The sequence below is a fragment of the Rattus norvegicus genome, chromosome 5 (assembly GCF_036323735.1).
Source record: "Rattus norvegicus strain BN/NHsdMcwi chromosome 5, GRCr8, whole genome shotgun sequence".
Classification (NCBI taxonomy): domain Eukaryota; kingdom Metazoa; phylum Chordata; class Mammalia; order Rodentia; family Muridae; genus Rattus; species Rattus norvegicus.
This window is the reverse complement of record NC_086023.1, coordinates 33,479,243-33,506,336: the sequence shown is the minus strand read 5'-3', so window position 1 is coordinate 33,506,336 and position 27,094 is coordinate 33,479,243. Positions and strand designations below refer to the sequence as shown.

General features: G+C 42.2%; 1 protein-coding gene, 1 long non-coding RNA gene and 1 pseudogene across 5 annotated transcripts in view; 2 read left to right on the top strand and 1 right to left on the bottom strand.

Moving 5' to 3' along the window:
• Tmem64 (transmembrane protein 64) overlaps positions 1-10,345 on the bottom strand; it is a 46,399-nt gene extending 36,054 nt beyond the window's left edge. Inside the window, exon 1 of one of the 4 annotated variants that reach the window (XM_017593699.3) lies at positions 9,335-10,345. In XM_017593699.3, coding sequence (XP_017449188.1) covers positions 9,335-10,126 — 792 coding nt within the window. In that variant the 5' untranslated portion in view covers positions 10,127-10,345. The remainder of the gene's footprint in view (positions 1-9,334) is intronic. The other 3 variants (XM_063288438.1, XM_063288439.1, NM_001399333.1) reach the window with 3 other exon arrangements.
• A 66-nt stretch (positions 10,346-10,411) lies between these two features.
• Positions 10,412-20,178, top strand: LOC134478938 (uncharacterized). Its single transcript, XR_010051713.1, has 2 exons — positions 10,412-12,255; positions 12,387-20,178. It is a non-coding gene; the product is annotated as an uncharacterized LOC134478938 (long non-coding RNA).
• A 4,085-nt stretch (positions 20,179-24,263) lies between these two features.
• Bex4-ps2 (brain expressed X-linked 4, pseudogene 2) overlaps positions 24,264-27,094 on the top strand; it is a 63,535-nt pseudogene continuing 60,704 nt past the window's right edge.

The window sequence follows — 27,094 nt, the reverse complement described above, 5'->3', positions numbered from 1 at the left end:
GGTTACATTCCAAAATGTCCTAGTATAAAACTTCAGCCTACGGTCTTAAATGTAATGCAGTGTCTCTGAACAGAATTCATAATTAGTATTCAGAGGACATCGAAAATATCCATGTTGGAAATGCTAACAGATTTCAGCAACAGGATAGACTTGGGCAGTCAGTCACTCTTTTATCATGACTACTGTCCAACATTAAATCAGAGTTCATCCAAATGTCAAGGATGAAGCCTTTTCATGGGGAAAAGTACCACACCACTTCCATCTATTGTTTATGTGAAGCTATCTAAGAGAAACAAATGACAAACTTCAGATAATCACACTACTAGAGATAAGATTTCAAGTTATTTTAAAGTGGGATTTGAACAAGCACAAATCCTAGTCAGAACCTGCATTTTTCTAATCTTTGACAAACTCAAGTTCCTACTCCCCAGCCTGCTCTCCCAAGTCTTTGCCCACAGAGTTTTAGATGTGACTACTTGTCTATTTAGAGAGATAAAGATCCACACAGTGCACTGGGATTGCCACCTACCTAGAGTACGCTGGGACCCTGACATCACACTTATCCTCCAAATCCAAAGAGCCCATGGCAATCTCAACCTAGAACATCAGTTTTAGTTGGACAATTGCTATGGACAGAAATTACGTGTGAGACTTTCAGAGATTATGAATGCCACCTGACAGACGTGTGTGTGTGTGTGTGTGTGTGTGTGTGTGTGTGTGTGTGTGTGTGTGTGTAAACATATTATACATTGGTAATATACTTTTAAATACTCATTTTTTTTATCTGTATGTATACACTACTGTTTTATCTGTACGTGTGTGCCTGAGTTTCTGTGTGTGAGCTACAAATGGGCAGTACCTGAACAGGGCAGATTCCCTAGCTGGGGTCACAGGCGGCTGGACACTGCCCAGTGTGGGCGCTGGGAAGCAGACCCGCTGTAAGGGTAGTAGCTGCCATTTGTCCAGCACTGATGACACATAGTAATCCTCCAGAATTGCAGTGACTCCCCTGAAGAGCAGCTTGGAACCCACATTCTTCTGACGAGGGGCATACAATACTATCCCTGGGGAATGCTGCCGCAGAAACAAGCTTATGTTTCTTACACAGGGCTTTACAAATTCTAACTTAAAACACTAAAACTTTATCAATATTACATAGAATAACTTGATATAAAATTAGTGAAAAGCATAAAAGTAATGTGTTCAAAAGACCTCGAATTTTACCTATAACTCTGTGAGTCTAATTGGGTTGGACAAATCACACCTTCTTGTGTTAGGTGCACTTCAAGGTTTGTGCATCAATGGTATTGTTTAGACAATTACTATTAAGGTATTGTATGAGTTCTAAGTGTAATATATTCAATATTGTACAGAAAAATCATGAATACCTACATTGCTTTTTATTAAAGACAAAAGAATTTAATTTAAAATGCAAGCCTGATCCTCAGAAGGTATCAATTCCCCAGTCTGAGCTCCATCTCATTTCGGCAGCCTGGCCTTTGAGCATCTAAAGCTTTATGTCAGAGCTCCAGCCATATCTCAATGCTCTTAGTGCCTAGCACATGCTTTGCTTCTGGAAAGGATACTCAGGCTTCTTCCCACTCCCTTGACTGAGGCAACAGTCATTCACTAGCCAGTCAAAGATTCCCGAAGGAAACTCTGTTACCCAAAGACAATATGAAGTAAGTGCTTCCAGTGGCTGTGATGGGCAGTTCTTGTCCTATCACACTGGACAGCAATTGACGGTTCCACAGTTTATTGTCCCTGGCCCAGAATAAATTTGTTTTATTATTCTCCTAGACCATTATGAAAAATACCTAATAAATATTAGCTGTAAATATATGCTAATTAGAAGCTAATTATATAAATCTCAAAACTGGTTTGTTTACAAAAATGTAAACAACAGCTGATATTTATAAACAGCCTGAAATTAAAAAAAAAAAAGTCTCCTTGTAATGGACTATTTAGAAATGCTCACCTAGCATACAGAAAACACTTTACCTACGAAGTTACTACCAGTAATATTTGCACCATATACCTAGAATGCTTGTTCCCCCTGGAATGGTCATGCCTTAGGATTTCTGACTTTAGGCTTGGACTAATTCACAGCTATTTATGTGTAGTATCTAGAACACTACTGTTTAGTAGGCACATACTAATTACCTGCTAAATGGATACAGAATGGGAATTAAAAGTATTTCCAGTAACTTCTGGGTCAAAATTGAGATACTCTGATTAAGCGGCAACCTTGACAGTCCAGAGAAAAATCTTTTTACTAAAAAAATGTAGGATTCAGGGTAGGGATGAGGGCTGGGAGAGGTTCTACTCTTATCAGATAGAGGGCTTTAGAACAAAGGACCTCCTATTGACTGCTGTGGCTTGGCCATCTGATGTGAGATCCACCTTCACACACACAAACTTCACCAGCACCACATCCCTAAATTAGGAACCACTAATGGTTCCCAAGTAATCTAGAGATCAATGGTCCATTTAAGAATTTGATTAACCCATAACACTGAATCCTCCTGTGGGAAGGGGAAGGGTACAACCTTATTAAACATAACCTCTAGAATACGAGGTGAAAATTCTTTACATAGCTTGATAAATTAAAGGTTTACCTTTTCTATTCATTCAACAAAAATTGGTCAAATACCTTTCCCACATAAGGTCCAGCTCTAAACTGGAATTGAAAAAGGAGAGAGACAAGGATAGGTATGTGGTTATTAAAAGTCATGGTACAGAATATGACTGCACTGAGCAAGAGAAGGTCACAAAAATCATAACACCAACTGAAGAAAACATAGATCAGTTAACTACAAAGCAAAGCAAAGGAGCCCAAAAAAAGTTAATTGTTTTCTTGACCTGTACTTTTCAAGCTTTGTAAGGAAATGTCTTTGTAAAGCAAGGGAGAAACCATGCTAAGAGAGCTTTCAGACCTCTCTACTTTTTTTTGTCTTTATTCCAGGAAGGGTTATTAAGACACTCCACATAGTGCTATGAGCTAGAGAAAGCTATGTGAAACTTAAGCACGTATACAGCAGAGACACCAGAGAAGCGTTTAGATAATCACAGAGCAGAACGAGAGAACAGTGCTCCAAGGAAATAATGAAAGACAGCTGGCTGTCTCAGTGACACAGGAAGGTCTGAGGATGTGGCTAAGATGCTATCTACCAACAACCCTAAAGTGCACTGCTTCCCCCAGTTCTCTGTTCTGCAGGCCAAGTGCAGAAATCAGTTTATATTAATACATTGCCTCAGGACGAGTATCATAATCTATATCTCTGTTCCAGTCTACATCTGTATTCATAGCAAAGAACCAGAATTCCAGGAAATGACAACACTTTAAATAAAACACATTCCCACTAAATTCTTTAGAAAAATTTAAAAGGTCAGGTTAAGACCTTTCTACTCTTGACCATTTACAAGTAAGACAACTGGAGGCCAGATTCACTCAAGACTTCATCATGAACACAGTAGATGACACAGAACTAGAAGCCCTGAGAGTTCCCAGGTTAAGACAAAGATCACATTTATGGCTTTGGACTTGCCCAATTTTTAAAAATTAATTGTAATAGATGTAATTTCAGTTGTGAATTAAATTACTAAAAGAAACTCTTGTTGATAAATCAAATCCTAGGGAGATCTATTCAAGGGTTCTGCATGCCGTGTGCAGTTAGGTCTGTTTTAAGTTACGATGGCATCTTTGTGTGGCAGTGTTCCAGTCAGTATGGGCTTATGCTCCCTGATCTCTCACTCACAATCAATCCAATGCACAAGCAAAGTCCTGCTGTGGCTGCTTCTACCCTTCTAAGAGTACACCAAACAACCGGAGTAATGAAGGGCTGGAGAGTACAGGTACTCCTGAGACACTGGCTGAGTGGTGCTAATGCTTGATACTTTTACATATGCTTATTCTGTTTCTACTTTACACTCAATGCATACTACTTCCACTTAAACTGTTTTGTCTTGAGAAGATGACATACAGGCCTCTCTTCAGAGGCAGCAGCAGGAGCTGTGGCCTGGTGGGTATTTTGTTGCACTGACTACAAAGCAGAAGTGGTTAAACTCTTTCCATTAAGTGTGAAGTAGTAAATATTTTAGGTTTCGTAAGGATATAGATAAGGATCTGTCTCAACACTTAAACTTTGTTGTCTTTTCTCCAAAAATAAAAGCTACAAAGAACATATATCTGATGCCCAGCTGCCAAAGTCTGAGTTTCAGACTGTTCACATGCACGATGCACTATGCTGCAGTATAATTTGCTGACCCTAATATCAACTCAACTCTGCAGAGCCCTGCACAATGTCTCACAGGAAAGAGTTCTAACAAGAGGCTCACTACAGAGGGTTCATAAGGATAGCAGACCTCTAAGAAAGCTAGTTTTTCTTGCACCAACACAGAACCAGCCACTATCAGCCAGTTATGCTCCAACAGTTTTAACTGTAAGAAGAAGATGAATATTAAATAAGTAATTATGCATGAGCGACTGGTGCCCACTGCTTAGTATGGGCAATGTAGACACTATGAAAAGGGAGCTCCATGCCTGTTGTGGGGATGCAGAGAACAGAGAGAAATAGTATATAATGACAACCATAACATACCATGGTTTTGCAGTAGATATTATTAAATATGTTTTATAACACAAAGTATGTATCTAAAAAAAGTACAACTTCCTTAAGACAACTAAGTAAATGTTAAAGCCAAGTCTGATTTAAGATTGTGGTGCTTGTCCTTTATAAAAGATTGATAATGTCTTCAACAACAGCTGTAAGGAAAATTAAGGGATACCATGCACGTAAATCTGCTCTGTTGTGGCACACAACGTGTAAGGCAATCTTGTACACTATATGTTTCTTTTAGTATTTAAGGTTAATGAAAAATGTTTCAAACATTTAAGGTTAATGAAAATAAATTTTCCATGTACACCTGTTTGAGAGAAGAATCTACAGGAATTTTTGACTTTGTATTATTTTCCTTTGAGTAAAGTAAAAAAGTCTTTTAGGAACTCCTGTGGCACAGCCTTATGTCAGACTCGTGAGGATTGGAAATACGATTATGAATTCTCTTACCCATACAACCCACAATCTTGTAGTCTTGAGATTAAGACCACCATTTTACTGGAAGTAACTTTAAAATACAAGTCTCCAAGGGGACCTCACAGAGCAGCCATTACAAGGACAGTATCATGTTTATTCAGTGTAGGGTGTGATCTGATCGTCTGAAAAGACTTACCAAAGTGTTTCTTCTAAAAGACTTTAGAAACATTTTGTCTCCTGTACTTAGTACCAACAGTCCTTTACTGATCTAGAGTTCCTTTCAACTGGAAACAGAAAAGTGACACCTGAAGTTTCTAGTAGAGACAGGATTTCATTCCCTATATTTAAGTCATGTCTCCTTCTAAGGGTACCAAGGATTCAATAAATGAAGACATCAAAAGGTCAAAAGCCACTAAGTATAGATAGCAAAAAGAGGAACTAGTCAAGGGTAGGCATGATTCATTCTTGGGGAAAAGAGCACTTACCCAGGAATTCACAAAGGGCAATAATCAGATCACATTTGTACTGCAGAGTTCAGTTTTGGATAAAGACGGGAGAATGTAAGCCTGAAGCAAGAGGCAGGGACCCTCAGTATGAGGTAAAGTTTCCTGAATCACAGCAGAGGCAGTAGGCTGGACTCAAGTGTCAGGAGGCAAAGCCCACAGGACTGGGAACATGATTAACACCTGGTGAATGGAGATCATGCCAAGAGCCAGAGGCATTAAGGTGAATGGAGATCATGCCGAGAGCCAGAGGCATTACGACTACACTAGCTGCCCTACTCCTCTCTCCTGCCGCCACATCAGCACTCCGGTGAAGGCAGTTATGACCTTGTAACTTGTTCAGGCCAGGAAAAAGTGAGATCCACTACAAGGGACACCTGAAAGTCCGGAATTAATTAATTCACTAATCTCAGCAACCATGCTCATTTCTTAAAGTCAGTCATTTCTTAAAGTCTTGGTACAAATGACTTTTGTAAAGTTGGTCAAAATTTAAGTTCATCGTACACAACTGCAAAATGGTAAAAGTTGACAGGCTGAGTAGCTGGGGATCGCAATGTGAACTCCAGTTTAGAATCCCTCAACACGGAGAATTGAGATACTAGTCATGTGGCATCTTTACTTTAAAAGTGAAGTCAAAGCTGGCTTTGGGGACTCACGAATGCAATAGGCAACTTCTTCGCCCATGACCATGCAGCTTGCTCAGGCCAGGAAAAACGAGATCACAAGGGACATGTAAAGCAGAAAACGCAGTTCCTCACTGACAGCAGCCAAATGCAAAGTAATGGCTCTGCCAACCCAAGTTCCAGAGGCAGAACAACCTAAGGCAGTGGGTCCTTCCCCAGAATTAACCTTGACACAACCCATATCAAGCAGAATAAACAAACCTTCCCTTTGGACCACCGAAAACTAGGGTTACCAAAACGGCCTAATTAAGGCTACCATGAATAATCTAGTAAGAAACCGTACAAGTCATCTCAAATGTGTGTCCACTTAGGAGCATGCAAACTGTAAGTTCCGAGATCTCTGTAATGTGCATCGAGACCTGCAGATAGAGGATTTCATCAAAGACACTGTGAGAAAGTCCCAGGAGAAACGATGGGAGAGAAACACCTAAGTACACACCTGAAGAATTTTATTTCTTACAGCTCACGGACCAATACTTTCTATTTGGAGAGTTATCAAGTGTTGTGTGTAAGCTTGCTAATCTCTTTCTAGCGTGCAAGGGAGAATTAAAAAATCATGGTTAATAATTAGAAGCAAGGGAAACCCCCTTTCATCTTCAATATACTCAACTTTTACAAAACTATAACTACCTTGGTCACCAACAATTGTATGGGGCAGGCAAAATAATGCCTTCAAAACATTAGCTTAGTAGACACTCATGACTCTACAGCATTTTGCAAATGAGGAAACAGGGATTTCACATAGGAGGAACCAAGCAAAGACTATTTTCAGAATCTGTGCTTTGTCTGACTTTTATACCTAAGTTCCTCTTTGAGCTAATATTATATTCATGGTCATTGAGAAAATGAGAAATCGTTTTCAAGTGGAGGGGGCGGTACTTTAAAAGACTCGATAAGAAGAAAAGTAGAGAACAAAAGAGTATGTCTGGCTAGGTGCGATTGGCATGAGGTCTAGAGGCACAACGATGATCTAGAAGGCAAAACAGAGAATTCGGGTTCAAGCCAACCTTGCCCCACACTGTGTTTTCTCAATCTCACTGACCCTGAGCAAACACAGCCAACTACGTAGGTTGAAAGGGCCTCTGCTACGAGAAGACAGCCTAGGAGGATGTGGACCAACAGACCATGTCCAGACCTTCACGGCCCATCCTGCTTCTGTTTATGCTTGAGAATTTTACAGCAACACACGCTACCATCAGCTGATTACATGTCTTAACCGCTGCGCTGCCTCTGCCAGGTGACTCTAAAAGTTTCAGGATAATGAGGCGTTGTTGTCTTCTTTCTGAAATGGTAACAATACCCTCTTGCAATAGAATTCTTTCTTCTTTTTCTCCTGATGCAGTTAATGCCAAAATGAAAGGCTCCTGACCCCTGTTAAACTCAACTACAAATTGAGTAACCTCAAACTATTTACAGTAGTATAGTACTTATGAATTTAATATAAAAGAGACATTAGGAAAGGAAAAGGTTGTAATCAATACATATCTTCTCCAGTATCTGTGACTTTATTAGGTAGCAAATATCCCATGAGGAAACAGAGTGGGCTATAGGCTGGGGCGCTATCTAGGCCACAGGTCAAAGTTTGGCTCCACCGCTTCTTTACTTCCCAGGTGACTCTGGGCAAAAACAACAGACAGAGCAACCAGTAGCTAAACAACAAAATGCACACCAGTAGCCCATCAAACAAGACCCAACACTTTCCTCATCTTACAAACGGAAATTAAGGTGCAGAAAGAACAGACATCTTAGCCAAGGTCAGCAGACGCCGAAGACAGCAGGACTGCAGAGTACCAGCTCAGTGTTCCCATCTGCTGTAGGCAACAACTATTTGATTGTACAGTCACTTCTACCGGCTGAGGACGGAAGATCCCTGGAAAAAGTATCTTTCAACACACTACGCAGACAAGAAAAAGATGCTGGCCGTGATCACACTATCGGCATTAAACTCATGTTCCTGGTCATATCTCATAGTCTTGGTTCAGCTGATCTATTAAGGCTGATCACCATGTATGCTCATATTCCAGTGTGAAACAATAAAAGCTGAAGGGCTGAGGCCACACTTACTGCTGTCCCTCACTACTTGCAGTTTCCTTTGATTTGATGGCGAATACCTAGGAATCACAGGTGTGAGCTCTAGTTTGCAGTCACTGAACGTGGGAAAGTCAGTCAGCTGGTCCTTTTCCACAAAAGTCAAGTCAAAGCTGGACACGGGGACCCATGCTGGTCACACAACACTAAGGGAGGTTAAGGCAGGAGAATCACTGCCTGTCTGAGGCCAGCCTGAGCTACACAGTGAGTTCTAGGACAGCCTGGGCTAGAGTGCGGGCCTGTCTTCAAACAAGACATACTTCAGATTAGGTTTCATAATTTGTCCTAAAGCCACAGAGTTCCCATCAAGTGGTCGCTACCTCACCAGCAACATTTCTACCCTTAAATCTGGTGCACCCTCGCTATAGAAACCTACACGGAAGAAGCTAAACCTTACAAGGTAAGAAGAGCCGGTGCTCACTTTGTTTTATGAACCACCCAAGTGACTTCAAAATAGAATTCTAAACAAAGATAAACAGGATCCTCAGCTTTTACACAGTATTACGGCAAACTACTTTTAAGAAGCCTATTGAAAATTTAGGAAACTCCAAGAACTTGGGGTCTCGGCTGTCTCCTCCACTGCTAAAAACAAAAGCGATCCACAGCCCCAATATAGCCAGAAACTTGAATCAAAACCCTGCTCCCAATGTATGCAGGGCAGAGAGAAGCTAGGAAGTCAAGTCTCAAAGTCAAAAAGCTACCAAAGCCGCTTCAGACATGCAATGACAACAGGATACTTTCCTTTGCCTGTCTCCCCCAACCCAAGTTAAATGAGTACTTCACTTTTTCTTATCAAACTCATACACAAACACACGCACCGGGAAAAAAATTAGTTCTTTAGCAGGTCTTTCAAGGGACTGTGTTATATGAATTTGTAGTATAATTTTTTCAGGATGTCATAAAAAACGTCAATGACGCTCTGTTGGGTATCTGTCATACAGAGCGCCTCCTAGGGTGGTCACAAGGGCTCTAAAAGACAAATTTGGAGAGTGATCGAGAAAGAAAGGCCAAGGGGACCACTTACCGAAAACACTGCATTCTGAAGCCCAAAAGGTATGGGAGTCAGCCGGGCCAGCGCCACCACCTTCAGGCCGCTTCCTCCCTCCACGACACGGATAACGGCGCTCAGCTTGTCGCTGCTCTGGATCCTGGCGGCCACCCAGGCGGTGAGCAGCCGCTTGCAGACCACATGAGCAATAAAGGTGCCGATGAGGACGCCCACCACCATGAGCCCCATGCCTAGCACGAAGCCGTACAGGTAGCCGGCCGCCACATTAAGCACGATGTAGCCCCAGCCGCAGGGGAAGGAGACCACGATGAAGCCCACGACGAAGAGCAGGACACCGAGCAGCGAGTCGAGGCTCTCCACCCAGAGCAGGAGGTGCTGCAGGTAGCGGCGGACCAGGGCCAGGGAAGCGAAGCACAGGGCGGCCAGCACGCACACCAGCACGAGGCTCCGGCACCAACAGGTGCTGCCGAGGCAGCAGCAGCGCCAGTTTCTCACCTCGGCCACCCCGACCACCACGCCGCCGCCGCTCCCGGGGCCGCCTGCCAACGCCCCGGCCGGCGCCGGCAAGTCCGAGGCCGCGGGCGGACCGTGGCGCTCCAGATAGGCGCCGAGCAGCGCGCCCGAGGCCGCCGCCGCAGCAGCAGCCGCGCTGGCCCCGCCCCCACGGGGAAGGCGGTCCTCCGAGCAGTCCCCTCCCGCTGTCCGCTCCGGTGCCCAGCGGCCCGGCTGCTCCGCACCGCCCGGCCGACCGGCGTGCTGCAAGGCCCGGGGCAGCGTGTGGAGCAGGCTTCCGCCGGGGTTCCGCATGCCTCGGCCTCAGCCGGCCAGTGTCTCCGCTCCCGCCGCGTCCCCCTGCCTGCCGCCTTCCATGGCACCCCGCACGCCAGGCCTCGGCTCCCTGCGTCCGCTTGCGGGGAGGGAACGGCCGGAGACAGACGGCAGCAGCGGCAGTCGAGACACGGTCCGACCGGGAGTCGGTGGAGTCTGGACCCCGCGCTCGCAGAGCCCGCCCCCTTGGGCCCGAGGGGCGGGGCACGCGCACAGGGGGCGGAGACATAGCTGGGTGGTGGGTCACGCCCCCGTGACGCCGGGCGGGGGCTGCGGTTGAGTGGCGAGGTACCCGCGTCTCTCTGGCAACCGAGTCCTCCGCTGCCAGGGCAGTAGAGTGAGGTGGAGGGAAGCCACGGGAAGCGGAAAGGGGACCCGGGGCTGCGCGCTCCCAGCTTCCACGGGCGCGCGCGTGCCTGCCTGCGTGTCAAAGACCCTTGGCCGCAGCTGCTGGAACTCTTGCCAAGTGCCTCTCTAGTGGTTTCCGATTGACCTCTCCTGCAAACAAGCAGCGTGTCACTCTCATCCAAAGCTGTCTAGCGACTTTAGGGAAGGAGTTCTTGTCTGTTCTGAGGAGGCCAGATGTACAATCCCAGAGATTAAGTCTCCCAGTGGGTTCTAGATAACTTGGTTGTTTAGGAGCCCAGGGGATTGGTTGTGAAGGGCCACTCTTCAGAAAATGTGTCTTCTAGTTCCTAATCCTTTCCTGAGTGCCAAGCACTGTGCTTGGAAAAAGATTCCTCCTCAGAAGACCTTTGTTAAGGGCTTCTGTTACCAGCCCTTTCAGGGCTATGTATAGATTTAAGACTGACATAGTGCTAGGAAAGCAGGATAAGGAATCAAGAATGCTATCTAGAGTTCTTATTTGAGGTAGTAAATAGATGGAAACATTGACCCAAGGAAAATATAATAAATGAGTTTGATGCATGAGAATCGAGATGTCCATATCAAGAGCCAAATGTGGATTCGGTTAGATGTTTGAAAATAGGAATAACAGTGTTGGCATGAATTACCACTCCTAGAAATTTTGACATTGATACACAGGCAACAGTTAAAACCATGGTTATGGATGACTGAATGGTAATAGGTGTGCTAAATATTCTCTGTATTCTCAGTCATGGTAGACTGGCTTTTCTGTTTAGGCCTTGTGTTTGGGTCAGTCTGCACGACATATTCTGCCAAGTGAATTGTGACTAGCTTTTATATGCCTTCGGAAACTTTCCAAAATCCTTTTGCTCTTTGCCATGTCACTTATCAATGTTCCAGAGACTGAGCTCTGCGACTTTTCATCTTGGGAAGGAAGATAGTGAAGAGTAAGAATGCCAGTTAGTTCTTGATGGAAATAGTGAGAAGAAAAACCACTGACATGTGAAAGTGAGATTATCAGGGCAGGTCTTCATTACTTCTGACTGGTGTGAAGAAGGACAGGTCTGAGAAATGAAATTTGTTACTTAGACCCTTGTGAAGAGTCTGGAAGACTACCTCATATTACTTAATATTTAATAATAATGATAATAATAATGATGATAATAATAATAATAATAATAATAATAATAATAATAATTGTGGTGGTGGTGATGACGATGATGAAGCCCGGCATCCTATTTCCATTTCTGTTCTCTGTCGTTTATTCCCATACCAACTCCATGCGTAAGTCTCCAGTTCACATTATAGAAGACTAAAATCCAAATGCAGAGGCCTGAGTTCTGAGCCAGCTCTTGCGATGCCAGTTCTCTGGATGGGCCAGTCTTGGATCAGGAGTTCATCCCTATTTACACAGCACATGATTATCCAAGATACCATCTGCATCCACTGGGCACAGTGCCTTGACCCACCGCAGTGTAAATTGTAGTGGAACGTTTCCACGCTTGTGCCACTGTAATTTATTTTTCGTAGAATTATGAAGATTACGTTTTACGATGGGAAGCGAGGCATGTCTTGATTCCCACACAGTGGTCCATCATGATCAGCCTAAAACCCTTATGGGAAAATATTAACTCTTCCCCTGGCCTACAAAGGTGTTTATGACCTCACCTCTGCTGCCACCCCTACCTCATTGCCCTTGCCTCATCACATACTAGCACACTGGCATCCCCTCTCTTGCATGGGTAAGTCTCCTACCTGAGGTTGTTCACACTCTACCCCTGCTGATCCCTCACTCTACCCCTGCTATCTCTCTGGTGAATGGTCTTCCCTTGTCTCTTAGAAAGTCTAGTTTCCCTTCCCTTACTCATACTAGGTGCTGCAGGCCTGTTTTCAGAAAGGACATCCTGGACGACTCTCACCTGAAGGACAAGTCTGCCTGCCAAAGAGATTTCCTTCACTGTCTGTCTCCCCACAACTAAAGACACTGTGAAAGCTGCCATTTTGACTGTCCTATGAGCCCCAATAACCTAGCTTCCTAGAATACCTGACAGACTTTGAATTTTAGGTTAACCCCCCAAGTATTGTGTTTCATTATGGAATTTTAATAATCTTATTGGCCCCCTCTCCCCGTGATCCACTCTTAATAGTCTCTTTCCCCCTTAATAATTCCCTTCTGCATTATTCATGTAACAATTTGTATATTCTGTAACCTCATCTTTCACTCCTCCCTGCTTCCGTCAGACCTCTGACTTTCTAGTTCACACACACACACACACACACACACACACACACGTGCACACTCATGGTTTTGCATATGTAAGTTCAAGCAGTATTTGTCAATGAGCCAGGCTCAGTTTACTTAACCTAACGTGATTCATCTTCATTTCTGCAATGTCATAGGCTCAGTTTCCACTGGAGCTGAGGAAAATTGCTTATGCACATGTATCACATAGGAATCACACTTTCTGCATCTATTCATGCTTTTAAATAGGTGTGTACGGTGGCTCCATTTCTTAGCAGCCATGAACATGAACATGCGAGCAGCTCCGCAGTACGTTGCAGTGTCCTTCAGGTAGATGTATCTAGGAGTGGTAGAGTGGTATAGGTTTCTTTGTTTATAACGTAAGGATTTTGGTTTGCTTGGTTGCTTTTTATTTGTTTATTTCTTTTTGAGAAACCTCCATTCTGATTTCCACACTGGCTGGCACAATGTGGTAGCTTAACCACCAGCAGTGAATAAGGCTTCCTCTTTCCCCCATCCTCACCCATATTTGTTTTCTTGCTGATTTCCATTCTGACTGGAATGAGACTCTCAGGAGTTTTAAGTTTGCACTTCATGAATAGCAAAGGTATTTATCGGTAACTTCTGCTTCTTCCTTAGAGAATTGTTCATTGGAGTCATTAACTAGTTTATTGATTAGAAGATTTAGATTTGGGAGTATTTAATTTTTTCAGTTTTTTTACATATACTAGAAACTAACCCTTGTGTGGTACATAGTTGGCAGTGATATTATTTTCTTATTGTGTAGGAATTTTTTCATCTAGATAACTGTTTTCTTTGTAGAAATTTTTACATTGTGTGTTATCTCATTTATCCGTTCTTAAAGTGTTTTCCTTGCTGTTTCAGTCCTTTCCAGAAAGTTCTTGCCTATGCTTATATATTCAGGTGTTTTTCCCTAGCAGTTTCAGAGCATCTGATCTCATGTGAAGATTGTTGATCCATTCAAAGTGATTTTTCTGCAGTTTAAGAAATATGCATCTAATTTCACATTCAGTCTTCTTGGCAACATTTATTCAAGAGGTTGTCATTTTTTCAATGTATGTCCTTGGCACTTTGTTAAAACTTATATGGATATAGCTGTATATGTGTGTTTGGTTATAAGTCCTCTATTCTATTTTTTTATTTTACATATCTGGTGTGTGTGTGTGTGTGTGTGTGTGTGTGTGTGTGTGTGTGTGTGTGTGTATTCTGTCATGAAGTTTTACCCATGCAAAACCTAGATACATGATTCTATAAAGAACTGAACTTCAAGGCAACTGAAATATGAAGCAAAGTTGGATTTATTAAAACTAGAAAGATTCAGCTAGGTGTGTGTTGGCACAGGTCTTTAACCCTGTCACTCAGGAGGCAGAGGCAGGAAGATCTCTGTTCAAGGCCAGCCTGGTTCACAGAGGGAGTTTCAGGATATCCAGGGTTACACAGAGAAACTTTTCTTGGTGACAGAGAGAGAGGGAGAGACAGAGAGAGGGAGAGGAAGAGGGAGAGGGAGAGAGAGAGAGAGAGAGAGAGAGAGAGAGAGAGAGAGAGAGAGGAGGAGGAAGAGGAGGAGGAAGAAGAGGAGGAGGAAGAGGAGAAGGATGAAGAGGAGGGGGAGGAAAAAGAATAGAAAGGTTCTCAAGAGAGAAAGAGGAAGCATACTCAATAGGACAAATATAAGCCTCTCTAAGAAAAAAAGACACAATTAGGTTTTGTTACAATGGGTGTATATGGGATTTGACTGACTCTCACATTATATCTTTAAAACTTGTTAAGAAAGACTCCTCCCAACACTTCTTTTTAATATTCCCCTAAGAGTATAATTTGTTATAAGATTAAAGGTTAAAGAAGTGTTCTTAGTAAGGCTTCATTTCATTCTAGGGAGTAGGTTGGGAATATATCATTATACCTCATGTTAGCCCTTAGTAAACCGAGCCTTATTTACTAGTCTTGATATTCTTGATTGAGGTGTCTCTAAGAATGCGTTGTTTGGCCTTAAATGAGAGCAATTTATTTACTTTCTTGGGAAAGATGTCTTTTAGAAAACACATTTTGTCTCTGTGGACCATTAAGGTCCTTGTCAGTGAGTCTAAAATCCTCTGCCTTTCTCAGCAGTAAAATCAGATGCGATCTGGGGAGCAGTGCACCCCTCTTTCCTTTTACTCCATGTTGTCATACTTCCATAATTCTATGCTGACTCAAAAACCTTATGCTTTCTGTTGAGGCCAGCTTTGGTTATTTGTGGTCTTTTGTGCTTCCCTGTGATATAAGATTTTTTATTCTCTAAGTCTAATGAAGAACATCACTGAATTTTAATAATAGCATTGAATCTGTAAATCATTTTCAGTATAGCCATTTTCCAGAAATTAATTCTGCCAAACCACGAGAATCCAAGCGACGAGAATCCATCTCTTAACATCTTTAATTGCTTTCTTTAGCATTTTGAAGTTTTCTTAGTGGTCTTTCATATGCTTGGTTAGGTATCTCAGTCTGGCTTCCTGTTATGGTTAAATAAATTCTTGATAAAAGCAATTTATGGGAGGAGGGATTCATTCTGCCTCACAGTACTTCCGATCAGGGAAGTCTTCATCAGGAGCTTGAAGCACCTAGTCCCATGATACTCACAAGAAGCAAATGCTGGCTGCCACTCAGCCCCTTCTCTCCAGACTCCTAACCAGGATATGATGTCACCCACAGGGAGCAGACGTTCTTCCCTTGATGAATGCACACACACAACCCCTCACCGTGATGCCCGAGGTCTCATCTCTATATCTGTCAGGTTGATGCTTAACATGAAAAGCCATCACGATCATAGGGTTTTCGGTTTGCTTTGGTTTGTTTGCTATGGCAAATAAGATATATTTATAGCAAATTTTCTTACTTATATGTGGAACGGTTACAGACCTCTATATGTTGGTTTTGGATTCCACTTTCTTAAAGTGTTTATCAGATCTGTTTTCTAGTAGAATCTTTTAAGTGGAGCATCATGCCAGCTATCAGTTGTGGTATTTGACTTCTTCTTTACTTGTGTGCATCCCTTTTATATATTTCTCATGACTTGTTGCCATACTAAGACTTCAAATACTATAATAAATAAAAGTGGAGAAAGCGAACACTCTTATCTCATTCTAAATTTGAGAAAGTGCTTCAGTTTTTCTCCAATTAGTATAATACTGTCTATAGATTTGTTTTATATGCCCTTTATTGATCTGAAATATATGCCTTATATTACTAGTTTCTTATGACTAATTATCATGCAATAACATTGGGCTTTCTGTATCTGTTGTGATGAACATACATATGGTTTCTGTTCCTAAGCTATGCTTTTATATTATGTTTATTTATTTGTATACATTGAACCGATCTTACATCCCTAGAATATAACCAAATCCCTCTTAATATGTGAACTGTCTGACCTTTCCTTGCCCTTGGCATCTACGTTTATAGGGGAAATTAGTGTACTTTCATTTACCTGCCTGTCCCCATCCAGTTTTAGTATCAGAGTAGATCATAGAGGTATTCTCTTCCTGGCTACATTTCTGCTTTTCTTTTCACCCACTCAGGCATTGGCAGAGGTGGCATCTTCTTAAAGTTTAGTTTGGACCACCTTGGAGAATCCTACCTCCATGCTCCTAAGACACACTTCTGCCATGGAGTATCCAATGAAGTACTTTTCTGTCAATGTCTCCACCCGTGGGATAGCCATACTTGCATGATAGCCATTTACGCCAGTCTTCTCTGGCCCCTTTTCCTACAGTGTTCATGTCAATAGGGAACAACATCTCCTTAACATTTGCTCTTGACCCTAGCTCAGTGGAATAACCATGATTGCCCTTGTGTAACAAGTGACAGTTGCTTCTGGTTGCTTACCAGAGAAATGTATAGATTCACTTAGATACATTTACCTATCTGTCTGCCTGTCTATCTATGCATTCATTCCCCATAGGAATAGAGTACCATTTTAATTCCATCTCTCCTCTTCTACCAGGCCACACAGAGACAACTTCTGATCTGCCATTTTACATGCACCAAGGAGAAGTAGGCATTGTGTGTGTGTGTGTGTGTGTGTGTGTGTGTGTGTGTGTGTGTGTGCTGGCCATTCTCTGTTCATTCTCCATAAGGTTCCTCCTCCACCCTTCTCTGCCTTGCTTTTCACCTTGAGTAGGCAGACTTCTGGAGTATCAGCCAACCTCCTGTTTGAGGACAGTTTCCACTTAGGTTTGAGCAGTGATCAAGACCAGAAGAACATGGGATAGGAAGAGACTGGGTAGTCTGGATACACATCTCTTTCTTCTTAATCATCTTTCTCTATGATTTTAACATAAGGTATTACCTATGCTTACCTAGAAAGAATTGTCATTTCCTAAGTTTCCAGCTTTCTCCCATGTCTGGTAATGGTTTCCTGATGATTCACCATTTCTCGTAAGACTTGTTTGATTAGACTTAAGTATTTTTCTCCAGAGGAACAGACCACTAGAATATTTAATTATAAAGAGTTATATTAGAAATGATTTGAACAATCAGAGGCTAGCTACCCAGCCTGTCTGCCTGGGAGGTCTGGAGAATAAGGGAAAACAGTAATTGCTCAGTCCAAGGAATATTCCTAACAAGATGGACCAAATGATACAGATCCAATCTAAGGGATCTTATGTGTGCAGTGAAAATTCTAGAATGTTGGTTTCTTTAAAAACTCAGAAATATTATAAGAATATGTTTTCATTTTAATCCCTAGTGTGATGATATGGGACTGCTTCACTGCAACTGACTGTGATATGCCTCATGCTTTAACAGAGGCGTGGCATTTCCAGCTGCAGATAGTTTCTCCGACTGTATGATGTTTGGAATTCTGGGAACTTTTCAGAGGGTATATAAATGTTAGGTCACTATAGGCAGGGTTGATGGTGGCTGGTCATTCAGGGAGATTGGTTACAGTAGTCACACTCAAAGAAGAAACAAAAGAAATAAATTAGTGTTCTGGATTTGGTTTAACACTTGTATTATGCTAATTGAGTTTCCAAAATGGCACAAGAAACCACCTGTAAGACACTGAGGGTTCCTGTCCCCAGTTGGTTCTGATTAGTAAATAAAGTTGCTGGTGCCCAATGACTGGACAAGGAGACAGAGGTGGGACTTTAGGATTTCCAGGCAAGGGGACTAAGAGAAGAAGGAGGATTTACATTCCTGATGCCAGGAAAGGAATAAGATTCAGGCTTGAGAACTGTAGAAGACAGAGTAGCAATCATGTAAGGAACACCCCCCCCCTCCACGCACAAATTGGGTCTAGGGTAGCAAGGCTGGAATATAGATTTTAGAAAGTAATAACTCAGGAGTATCAGATGAGAGGTGTTAGCAACATGGAAGTTTGGGAGTGGCCCAGCTATTGAGCTGATTAAGGCATATTAAATATAAGGCTCTGTGTGTGTGTGTGTGTGTGTGTGTGTGTGTGTGTGTGTGTGTCTTTCAGGATTCCAGAACATTGGGGCAGGTAGCGAGGAACTCACACTGCCATCGGGAAGATTAGAACAGATTAATTATCTACTGCTACAAATTATATTCAGGGATCTTTGTGTCTGTCTGTCTGTCTCCCTCTGTTCCTCCCTCCCCTCATACTTATTTCTCTCATATCTACTCACAGGGAGTAAAGCAAGTGGAGATATAAAGGGTGGGAAAAAGTAGAGCCCATAGAGTAGCAAAGGTCAGCTATGCATGTCCTCAAGGAAGGGCAACATTAAGAACAAGCCAAGTCAAAACAAAACCAAATGTCCCCAAGAGCAGACAGTGAACCAGCAGAAGTTTGCTTTTCTTTCCTTTTTTTTAAAAAAGATTTTTATTTATTTACTATACACACAGACACAGACACACACACACACACACACACACACACACACACACACACACATATGAGTATACTGTAGCTGTCTTCACACACACTGAATCAGATCTCGTTACAGATGGTTGTGAACCACCATGTGGTTGCTGGGAATTGAACTCAGGACCTCTGGAAGAGCAGTCAGTGCTCTTAACCACTGAGCCATCTCTCCAACCCAGAAGTTTGCTTTTCCTCAGTCTATCCTTCCACCTGCATGGGTGAATCCTCCTCACTTGTGTCTCCCACATACCAGTCTTCTCTAGAAACCACCTTCCAACACAAACCCCAAAAATGTGCTTCACTATTTCTCTAGACATCATTCCACCCAGTCAACCCAGCAGAATCAACTGTAAAACTGCACCATTGCCTCTGTTGCAGGCAGAAAGCCGGATTGACAGAGAGGCAAATCAGAGCCTGGCCAGTTCAGCACAATCAGCACTTGTTTTTTAATGTAAGCTACCCAAGGCCACACAGGCAACGTGGTAGAATCAGATTTCAAATTAAAAATAAATTCAAGGATTAAGAGGAATCAAAAGGTCTTTTGTATAGCAGAAATACAAGAAAAAGAGGAGCTGAGAAAGGAAGGAGGGAAGGTCAACGTTACTCAAGGTCACAAACAATCAGGGTGAGAAACACTAAGGAGGATCCCTCAAGTTCTTAAGTGTGAGAGTAAAAGGGAGCATGATGGAATGAGTCTTAATCACTTTCATAATCTTTACAGACTGGAAGGAAGGAGAGCTAGACGTTAATACAGGATTGAGAATGTAAGGATATTATTAAAAGACTCCAATGTGTTTATAATTTTAGGTTAAGAGAGGAAGTAAGGGATGAGTCACGCTCAGCCGGAGACTAGAGAAGGGGGGATTAGGATTTGAGGGGAAGATTAGCTACAGGAGACAAGGCATTCCCTAAAGGAGAGATATTTCTACTATTTTTCTATGCTTATATCTAACACCAAGGGATCTGCCATTTGAAGTTTTATTTGCCTATGGTTGGGAGAATGCAGATAGTTTTTGTCTCTCCTTTGGTAGCCTGGGGCAGCATTTTCATGAATTTTCATGAACATTAAGGGAAGATGATTCATCCTCCCAGCGTTTTTTACATGTCAGCCACACAGCAGGGCAAAGGTTTCAAGTTCCTTGTAATGTAGATAGAAGAACCTTGTCAATTAATCCTGTTTGAAATGCCAAAGCGAGGGTGCTATTAAAAACAACGCAATGGCAAATCAGTCTCCAAACTCCAAAGTTTCTACAGTGTAACTATGGTTTTCTATGTGCTCCACTTTCTATATAGGACCATAAGGGTAGGTAAATCCATAATTCTGATACGTGGATATTGAAACTGTTCAGATCTGTTTACTGATGTTTGCTTACTCAGCAAATCATCTCTCAAACAGGATCACGTGTAGCTTTGCATTGGCACAATGATCTGAGGTGTATTTGCCTTCCTTCGCTGCCCTTTAAAATATTTGGTTTGGGGAGATTTTAGGATGCTAGACTCAAATTAGGACTAAGTTTATTTTATTAAAATGTTCCAGAAGCCTTAATTCGTTGCTCATTTTTGTATTAAGTTAACATGTATATATACCAGACAAGACTTCATTGAGAGGAACATGAAGCTTGTCATCAGCTGGTGGCCTTGTGGATTGGGGATAGTGCTTAGTTGATAAGGATTCTTGTCTAACATCCATGGGGCACTGGCTTAACCCCTGGCATCTTATTAACTAGGGCTGTCGGTGCACAGATGTAATCTCAGCACTTGGTGGATAGAGGCAGAAGTTTAAGGTCATCATTAACTAGATAGTAAGTATGTAGCCAGCCTGGGATACATGGACACACACACACACACACACACACACACACACACACACACACACACAGTGGCCTTGGAATGACAGTGCTTTTCTTCAGTTCCTCACATGCTAGTAAGGAAAATAGTTTCTGCATGTTTCTTTTCAGGATTACTTGCAGCTATACAATTTAAATCAGTACAGATATACCTGGACCCTGGGTAATATGGCAATGATTCTGACTACAGGAATAAAACAACTGAAGGCCGGATGTTTTCCTAGTCAGCTCAAGTGCTGAAGAAAGTCTTCAGTTTGCAGTTAAGGGTGACCATGGAACAGAATTAAGAACACTATTTGAAACACGTGCCCCTCAGGAAATCCTCTGTATGCCTGCCATTCTCAACCATCCAGCCTTCAACTGTTTTATTCCTGTCATATTACCCAGGCTTGATGTGTTACACTCATGTCTGTCCATAGTTAACTAAGCACCCAACTTCCTGGGTATCTCCAGCCTCTCACAACTCATACACTTCACCTCCCTACATATTTGACCCAGAAGGAGAATCTGGTGGAGGGACAGAGTCACATGTGTCATGAAAATGCTTACCTAATTGTTATTCACACCAAGAAAATGAAAACATACAGGTTTGACTCTATGGATGTAACTTCTAGTCCAGATGGATCATGATGTTAGCAGATTCTGTAGTCTCAGCTCTGAGGGAAAGGTATCCAAGATTCCAAAGAGAAAAATAATGAATGAAAATGCCAAGTCTTTCAATTATTTCATTTCCGTTGTTGTACAAGATCACATTCATACAAGGCGCTGCTTGGCTTAGCCACCACACTGACTCTGTAGTTCATATTAAGAAGAAAGATGAAGGTGTACAAAAAGTGAAAACTCAGAATATCTTATTACCATTGTGACTTTGTTTCCTAGTATAAAAAAGCTTGATGTATAAAACTTCCTCATGACAAACATATGACTTTTGATAGCACAAGTACAGAGATCAGAGAACTGCATGGTCTTCATTTTCTCCTGCCACTTCTATGTGGGCTCCAGGAATGGATCTCCAATCACTGGTCTTTGGGGAGAATGCCTTTACACCGAGCCATCTCGGCAGACACATCACTTTCTAGCCACACTTACGGAAAGAGAATTATACATATCTTAACATTTTAAATTTTTTCCTTTGGAAAGAAAAAAAGGGTGGGAGGGAGGGGAGAAGGGAGGGGGAGAATATGTAAAAATAAAAAACAGAGTACCTACTACGATCCCAAGATGGGCCTCTGCCATGCATTCACCGTTGTATTCTATCCCACATAAGGATTTAAGATTTTCTGTGGGGTCTGACCCTACAGCATAGAGGAGTAGAATAAAATTTTTGGGTATAGAAAATGCCAAGTTGGCACCAAACAGCAAGATAGGCTTGAAACGTGAGGGGATGTTCTGAGGGTGGATGCCGAGTACAACTGTAAGCCTGGAGGACAGGGGCAGCATCAGTGTACATTTCCCTTGCAGGAGTTTTCAAACTTGAGTTTGCATCACAATTCCCTGGGGAGCTTTTAAAGGCACATTTCACTGGGCCTCATCCCCAGAGACCTTGATTCTGCAGGTCTGTGGCTGGGGAAAGTGGGTAAGAATTTGCATTGCTCATACATTCCCTAGGGATGTGTATGCAGCTGGTCTTGGAACCACAGTATAAGGAGCACTTCAGAGTTTCTGGATTTTTATCCTACAGTATTCAGTACTACAAGGACATTTTGCAACTGGGAAATAAATGAACCAATTTGAATTTAGAAAATTTGCCAGACACTCGTGAAGACAGGGGAGGAAACTGCCTGGTGGATTATTCCACATGTCCAGGAGAGAGAGTAAATGGATCTGAGCCATTTGAGGAAAAATAAGACTAGACTTGTCTTCCCTCAGCTGACTGTGATTGGGGATACGAAAGCCAAATAACTTCCTTCTTCCCAACTTGCTTTTTGTCATGGTGTTTCAGCACTGCAGTAGTAATCTAGACTGTACAGAAAAAGAATTTCTTCCTTTAAAGGTAGGGAATATCAAACAAAACATACAATTTTGAAATTCAAGGGAATGCTCTCCAGTCTTTGAAGGTGAGCACAGCTATAATCAAATGCACAGTTGATACTGCCTCTGCCAATGCTGTACTTATTCTTCAAACACTATTAAAGGAGCGCTCAGGTTTTAGGAAGTTAGCATGCACTGTTATTTCTGTTCCAATCTAATCTTCCTTCTGGCATACTAGTAGCATTTAAAGCTGTATTCTCCCAGCTAGAGCTACCGCCCAGTCTCACCCGTAGCCGAGGGCACTGTGCAAATTTGTTCTCCCAGAAATAACGATGCCGCTGAAGGGCTGTGTGCAACTCCAACCTGCCATGTTTGAAAAAAACAAAATCAAAAACTGTCTTGTTGTTTGCTGTCTTTCTCTTTACTGAGCTGGGATACTGACGTGGCTGAGTTGGTCTTCTACTCTACCCTGGCTAGACTGTAATATAAGAGAGAAATAAACTCATTCAGCCTACTACTACTACAACTACTACTACAACAACTACTACTACTACTACTACTACTACTACTACTACTATTACTATGACTACAACACACAAACACATGCACACCTGTAGTGTGTCGATGCCCACACCCACATGGCATCAAGAACCTGGCATAAGCCTGAGGCATGAAAACACACACACACACACACACACACACACACACACACACACACGCAGGTTATTCATGTTAAGAAAGAAAAGCCAATTCTGTAGCTTTATTTATGGAATATATAACTCAAGTTGACCAGGTGGAAAAACCTGGGAAGCACAGTTGGGAACCCCCCCTTAAGGCTTCGGTAATAAAAGACCGAACACGTGCCCCAAATTTACTGGGGAGAAATCCAGGAAGACCAGCCTAAATCCCAGGAACAAAAGGCTGGGAAGAAACAAAAGGCAGGAACGAATTGACCATCACCCAGGTGTGTCACTACCGGGGTCAGGCTGTTCCTTTGTTAGGAACCAAAGGCTTCCACATGCATCAGCAGGGCTCAGCAGGGGTCAAACCCTGCAAGGGACCTAGAAGGGTCTGACAAGGAGGTGAAACACTGTAGGGGACCTAGAAGGCTCTGACAAGTCCCCCTATTTTATTTTTTTTAATTAAGCAAGTCCCCCTATTATTTTTTTAAGCAGCGCCTGTCTTAGGTCACTTTGAGATATCAAGCCTCTTTCCCGTCTCTGGAAAAACTCTGCCAGTCTCAGAATTTCCTGTCTTAGGAGAGGCTTGGCCCCAAAGAGTTGTCCCTCCTTGGCTAACTGCTTCTCGTGAAGGCTGAGCCCAATTTGGGCAGAGGGATTGTCTCCTACCAAGGAGAACAATGCCTGCTTAGTTGCTGCCCAGGACTGGGAGTGCTGTTTGCACATGAGATAAGAAGCACAAAGCCAACTACTGTGGCACCCTAGGGCCAAAATGTGGAGGGCCATAACACCGAGAGCCATTGTCAAGATGTTCCTGTATTAAAATTTAGAATTCCCAATCATTAGCAACTACTACAGAAATTTTACCCACTGTGCTTGCCTTAACATCAGATTGGGGGAGGGCAATTCCAGACACTGCAGACACGGTAGCTGCAGCAGCAATGGCTACTACAATAGCAGCGAAGATGCCAAAGTCTTTCCCAAGACAGTTCAGGATCAGCCGACCTCCTCTCGAAGAACTGGCAGGCAATGGAACCATGCCTGAGATCCACATAACCAGGGCAGAGTTCCGTGGTCTCCAGCAGCCTCACGCAGATGGCATTCCTGTGAAGACAGAGACTGCGAAATGGCAACACCAGTCACAGCGGCAATAGCCGCCAGGGGAATAAGGAGGGCCAAAGGTAACGGCTGGAGTCCGGTCTTCTGTGGCATGCTATGGTGCAAGGAGGATGGGAGTGCAGGCCGTGGTGGGACAGGACGCACAGTGGCAGTAACAATGACTGCAGCAATGCCAAAATCTTCGCAATGGCACAAAGGGAGGGAGAATCCTCCATCTTCATCCAAGGGCACAGGAATGACTCCAGGGACCCGAACCAAGAGAGTTGAATCTTCATGCTTCCAGCATCAACATGTCTCACCAGCCACTCTGGCAGCTGGCACACTCCTGCAGCATCCTGTAGGGAAACCACCAACATGCCCTCTTCCCCATATAAAATACCAGAACAGGATCATGCCATATGCCAATATGTGGATTCTTCCATTTCACCTAGGTAGAAGTATGCCTCGTTGTAGGGTGCCGTAAACACTCAGAGAGTTCCTTGGCATCCACATTTTAAAATTTAAAGTAAAAGAGCATTATTTAGATAACTGTATAGCATACAGGGATATAACTCCCCCTTTTTATTTATTAAGATTGTTTATAAGTCCTCAAGAATTAACACTATTATGTGATACAGGAAGAAATTGAGGACACTGAGGACTTGTATTTATAATTTGACTTGTATACCAAATTATTGTCTCCAGCATTATTGTTCTGGTGACAAAAGAATGAGATTGTTTGACTAATTGTTCCTATGTAAGGCTTATTCATTGCCCTCCCTTGCTAAGGGACCCAGGCAATCCAGTTTGAGTTCTTAAATGGCCTATAAAGGAACAGCACATTTTCTGGAAGAACAGTTAGTGCTCTCTTAACTGCTGAGCCATCTCTCCAGCCCTTCACGAGCTTTATTTACCTAAACATTGAGCATTAATTGAAAATGCCAAATCCTGTAAATATTGTCTAGATTTAGCCTTACTTAGAAATCCCTGATCTGGCAAGGCAAGGCTGGGAGTTGAAAGTAAGGGTGTGCTACCAACTCCATTGCCATTTCCAAAGAGCTAGGTATGAGTCTATGGTTTTGTTTAGTTGTCTGAGCCAGAGCACTGAAAGGACAGCGAGTTGTCAGACATTCACACTGAAATCATCACTCACTGATTTCATGTAGAAAACTTGCCTCTGAAAAAGCATAAGTAACTGTAAACTTTTGAGGGTTAGCAGTATCTAAAAAAAGAAATTTTTTTAATCCAAACCACAAGCCACACATTGGCTATCAGTATACGAATTGAAAGCTTGATTTTTCAACATTTAAAAAACAGCAGCTAAAGCACGTAATTCAATAATCCGTGCTGAAGCAAGGGAAACTCAAGAGAATAAACATGTGATACAATTATATATGTTGCCTTTTCATTAGATGACCCATCTATAAATATAGTAAGCACATTTTCTATGGGCTGCATGCACAAATTTACAAGAAATACAAAAGCATGCATAGAGTAAAATCAGTTTTGCATGCATAGAGTAAAATTTGTATATGTAATGGGCCAAATATCAGTATTTTGTAACAACCAATTTAATTGCTATTTGGAATAAGGTATGTTTCACCAGGTTTCTTTTTAAAATACTTCCATGACTCTAGCCTACAATTCTGTATTAGTACAACAACAGCTTTATCTCCCCTGAGGATATCAAACAAAGGCTTAAGTCCTCTGGTAAGATGAGGTACTTAGTCAATTAGCATATCCTTAGAAGCTTAAAATTAGTTTCAAATATTGAAAAAAAATATTGAATCTTTTCTGGAACAACAGCTACTCCCCAAATATCAAAACTCATTGTGAGAGTAAAAATTTGTAGTGAAAATTTCCATATACACTGAAAGATTCAAAGTCTTAACTTCTTACATTGAAGCAGCGACAACATTGCATAATATAGGGCTATTAGCCATTCTTTTGTAAAACTTTTCAATGATAACACTTCATGGCTTCTCTAAAATTATAAGCAAGCTCATGAAATGAAAACCTTTCACAATCAACAGGATGTAAAGAAACAGCATGAAAACAATTCTCTAAATCTATCTTGAAATGGCAGTTGGAGTAAACAAACAGGCTGTAATGCTCTCACAAATTCCAAAACAATCTCTATCTGTTTGATTCTTTTTTACAAATAAGTTTGAGTTAGTCAATGTAACACTGGCAATCTTTAACCACAATCTTTAAGTTCTTATAACACCAGAGCACAGCCACAACTTTGGAAAGCAAAACTCAACCTCCAACAAACAATCCAGTCTCCAAAATCCAGTCTCTCTGAAACACTGAGTCTATCCTTCATGCTACAAGGTTTGACTGCCAATTCCTACCTATGAATGCACGATGGTGCAGTCTCCAATACAATACAAAGAGACATTGCCCTAAATTCTTTTAGAAGCCCGGCTTCTAGGATAAGAATTCCATAAAAATATTATCCCAATTTAGACCTGTTTCCCTGGGTTGGCTCATGCCACATGTTGTCTAGAATGACTCCAAATTACCAGTTTTAAGCCAACTGTCTGTTACCAATGTTACAATTTTTAACCATATCCGATAACTTAAAAGCCAATAGTCTATAACCAAGACATGTATACATTTGAAACCAATCAGAAACAAAAATGAAGTGGCTACACATATCTTTAATATTTAGACCAAACACCATTTTTACTTTTTCTAGCTGTGGTTTTAAGAGAAGCACCTTGTCACCTGCTAAGTCCAATAATAAGTCAGGGATTTTTGTAAGAGAAACAGCCATCAGCTCCCTTACCATAGAAGCTGAGGAGTTGCTGGTGCCTTTAAGATCAGCTAGTGCAGACCCTTGGCCCCCGGGCAGCT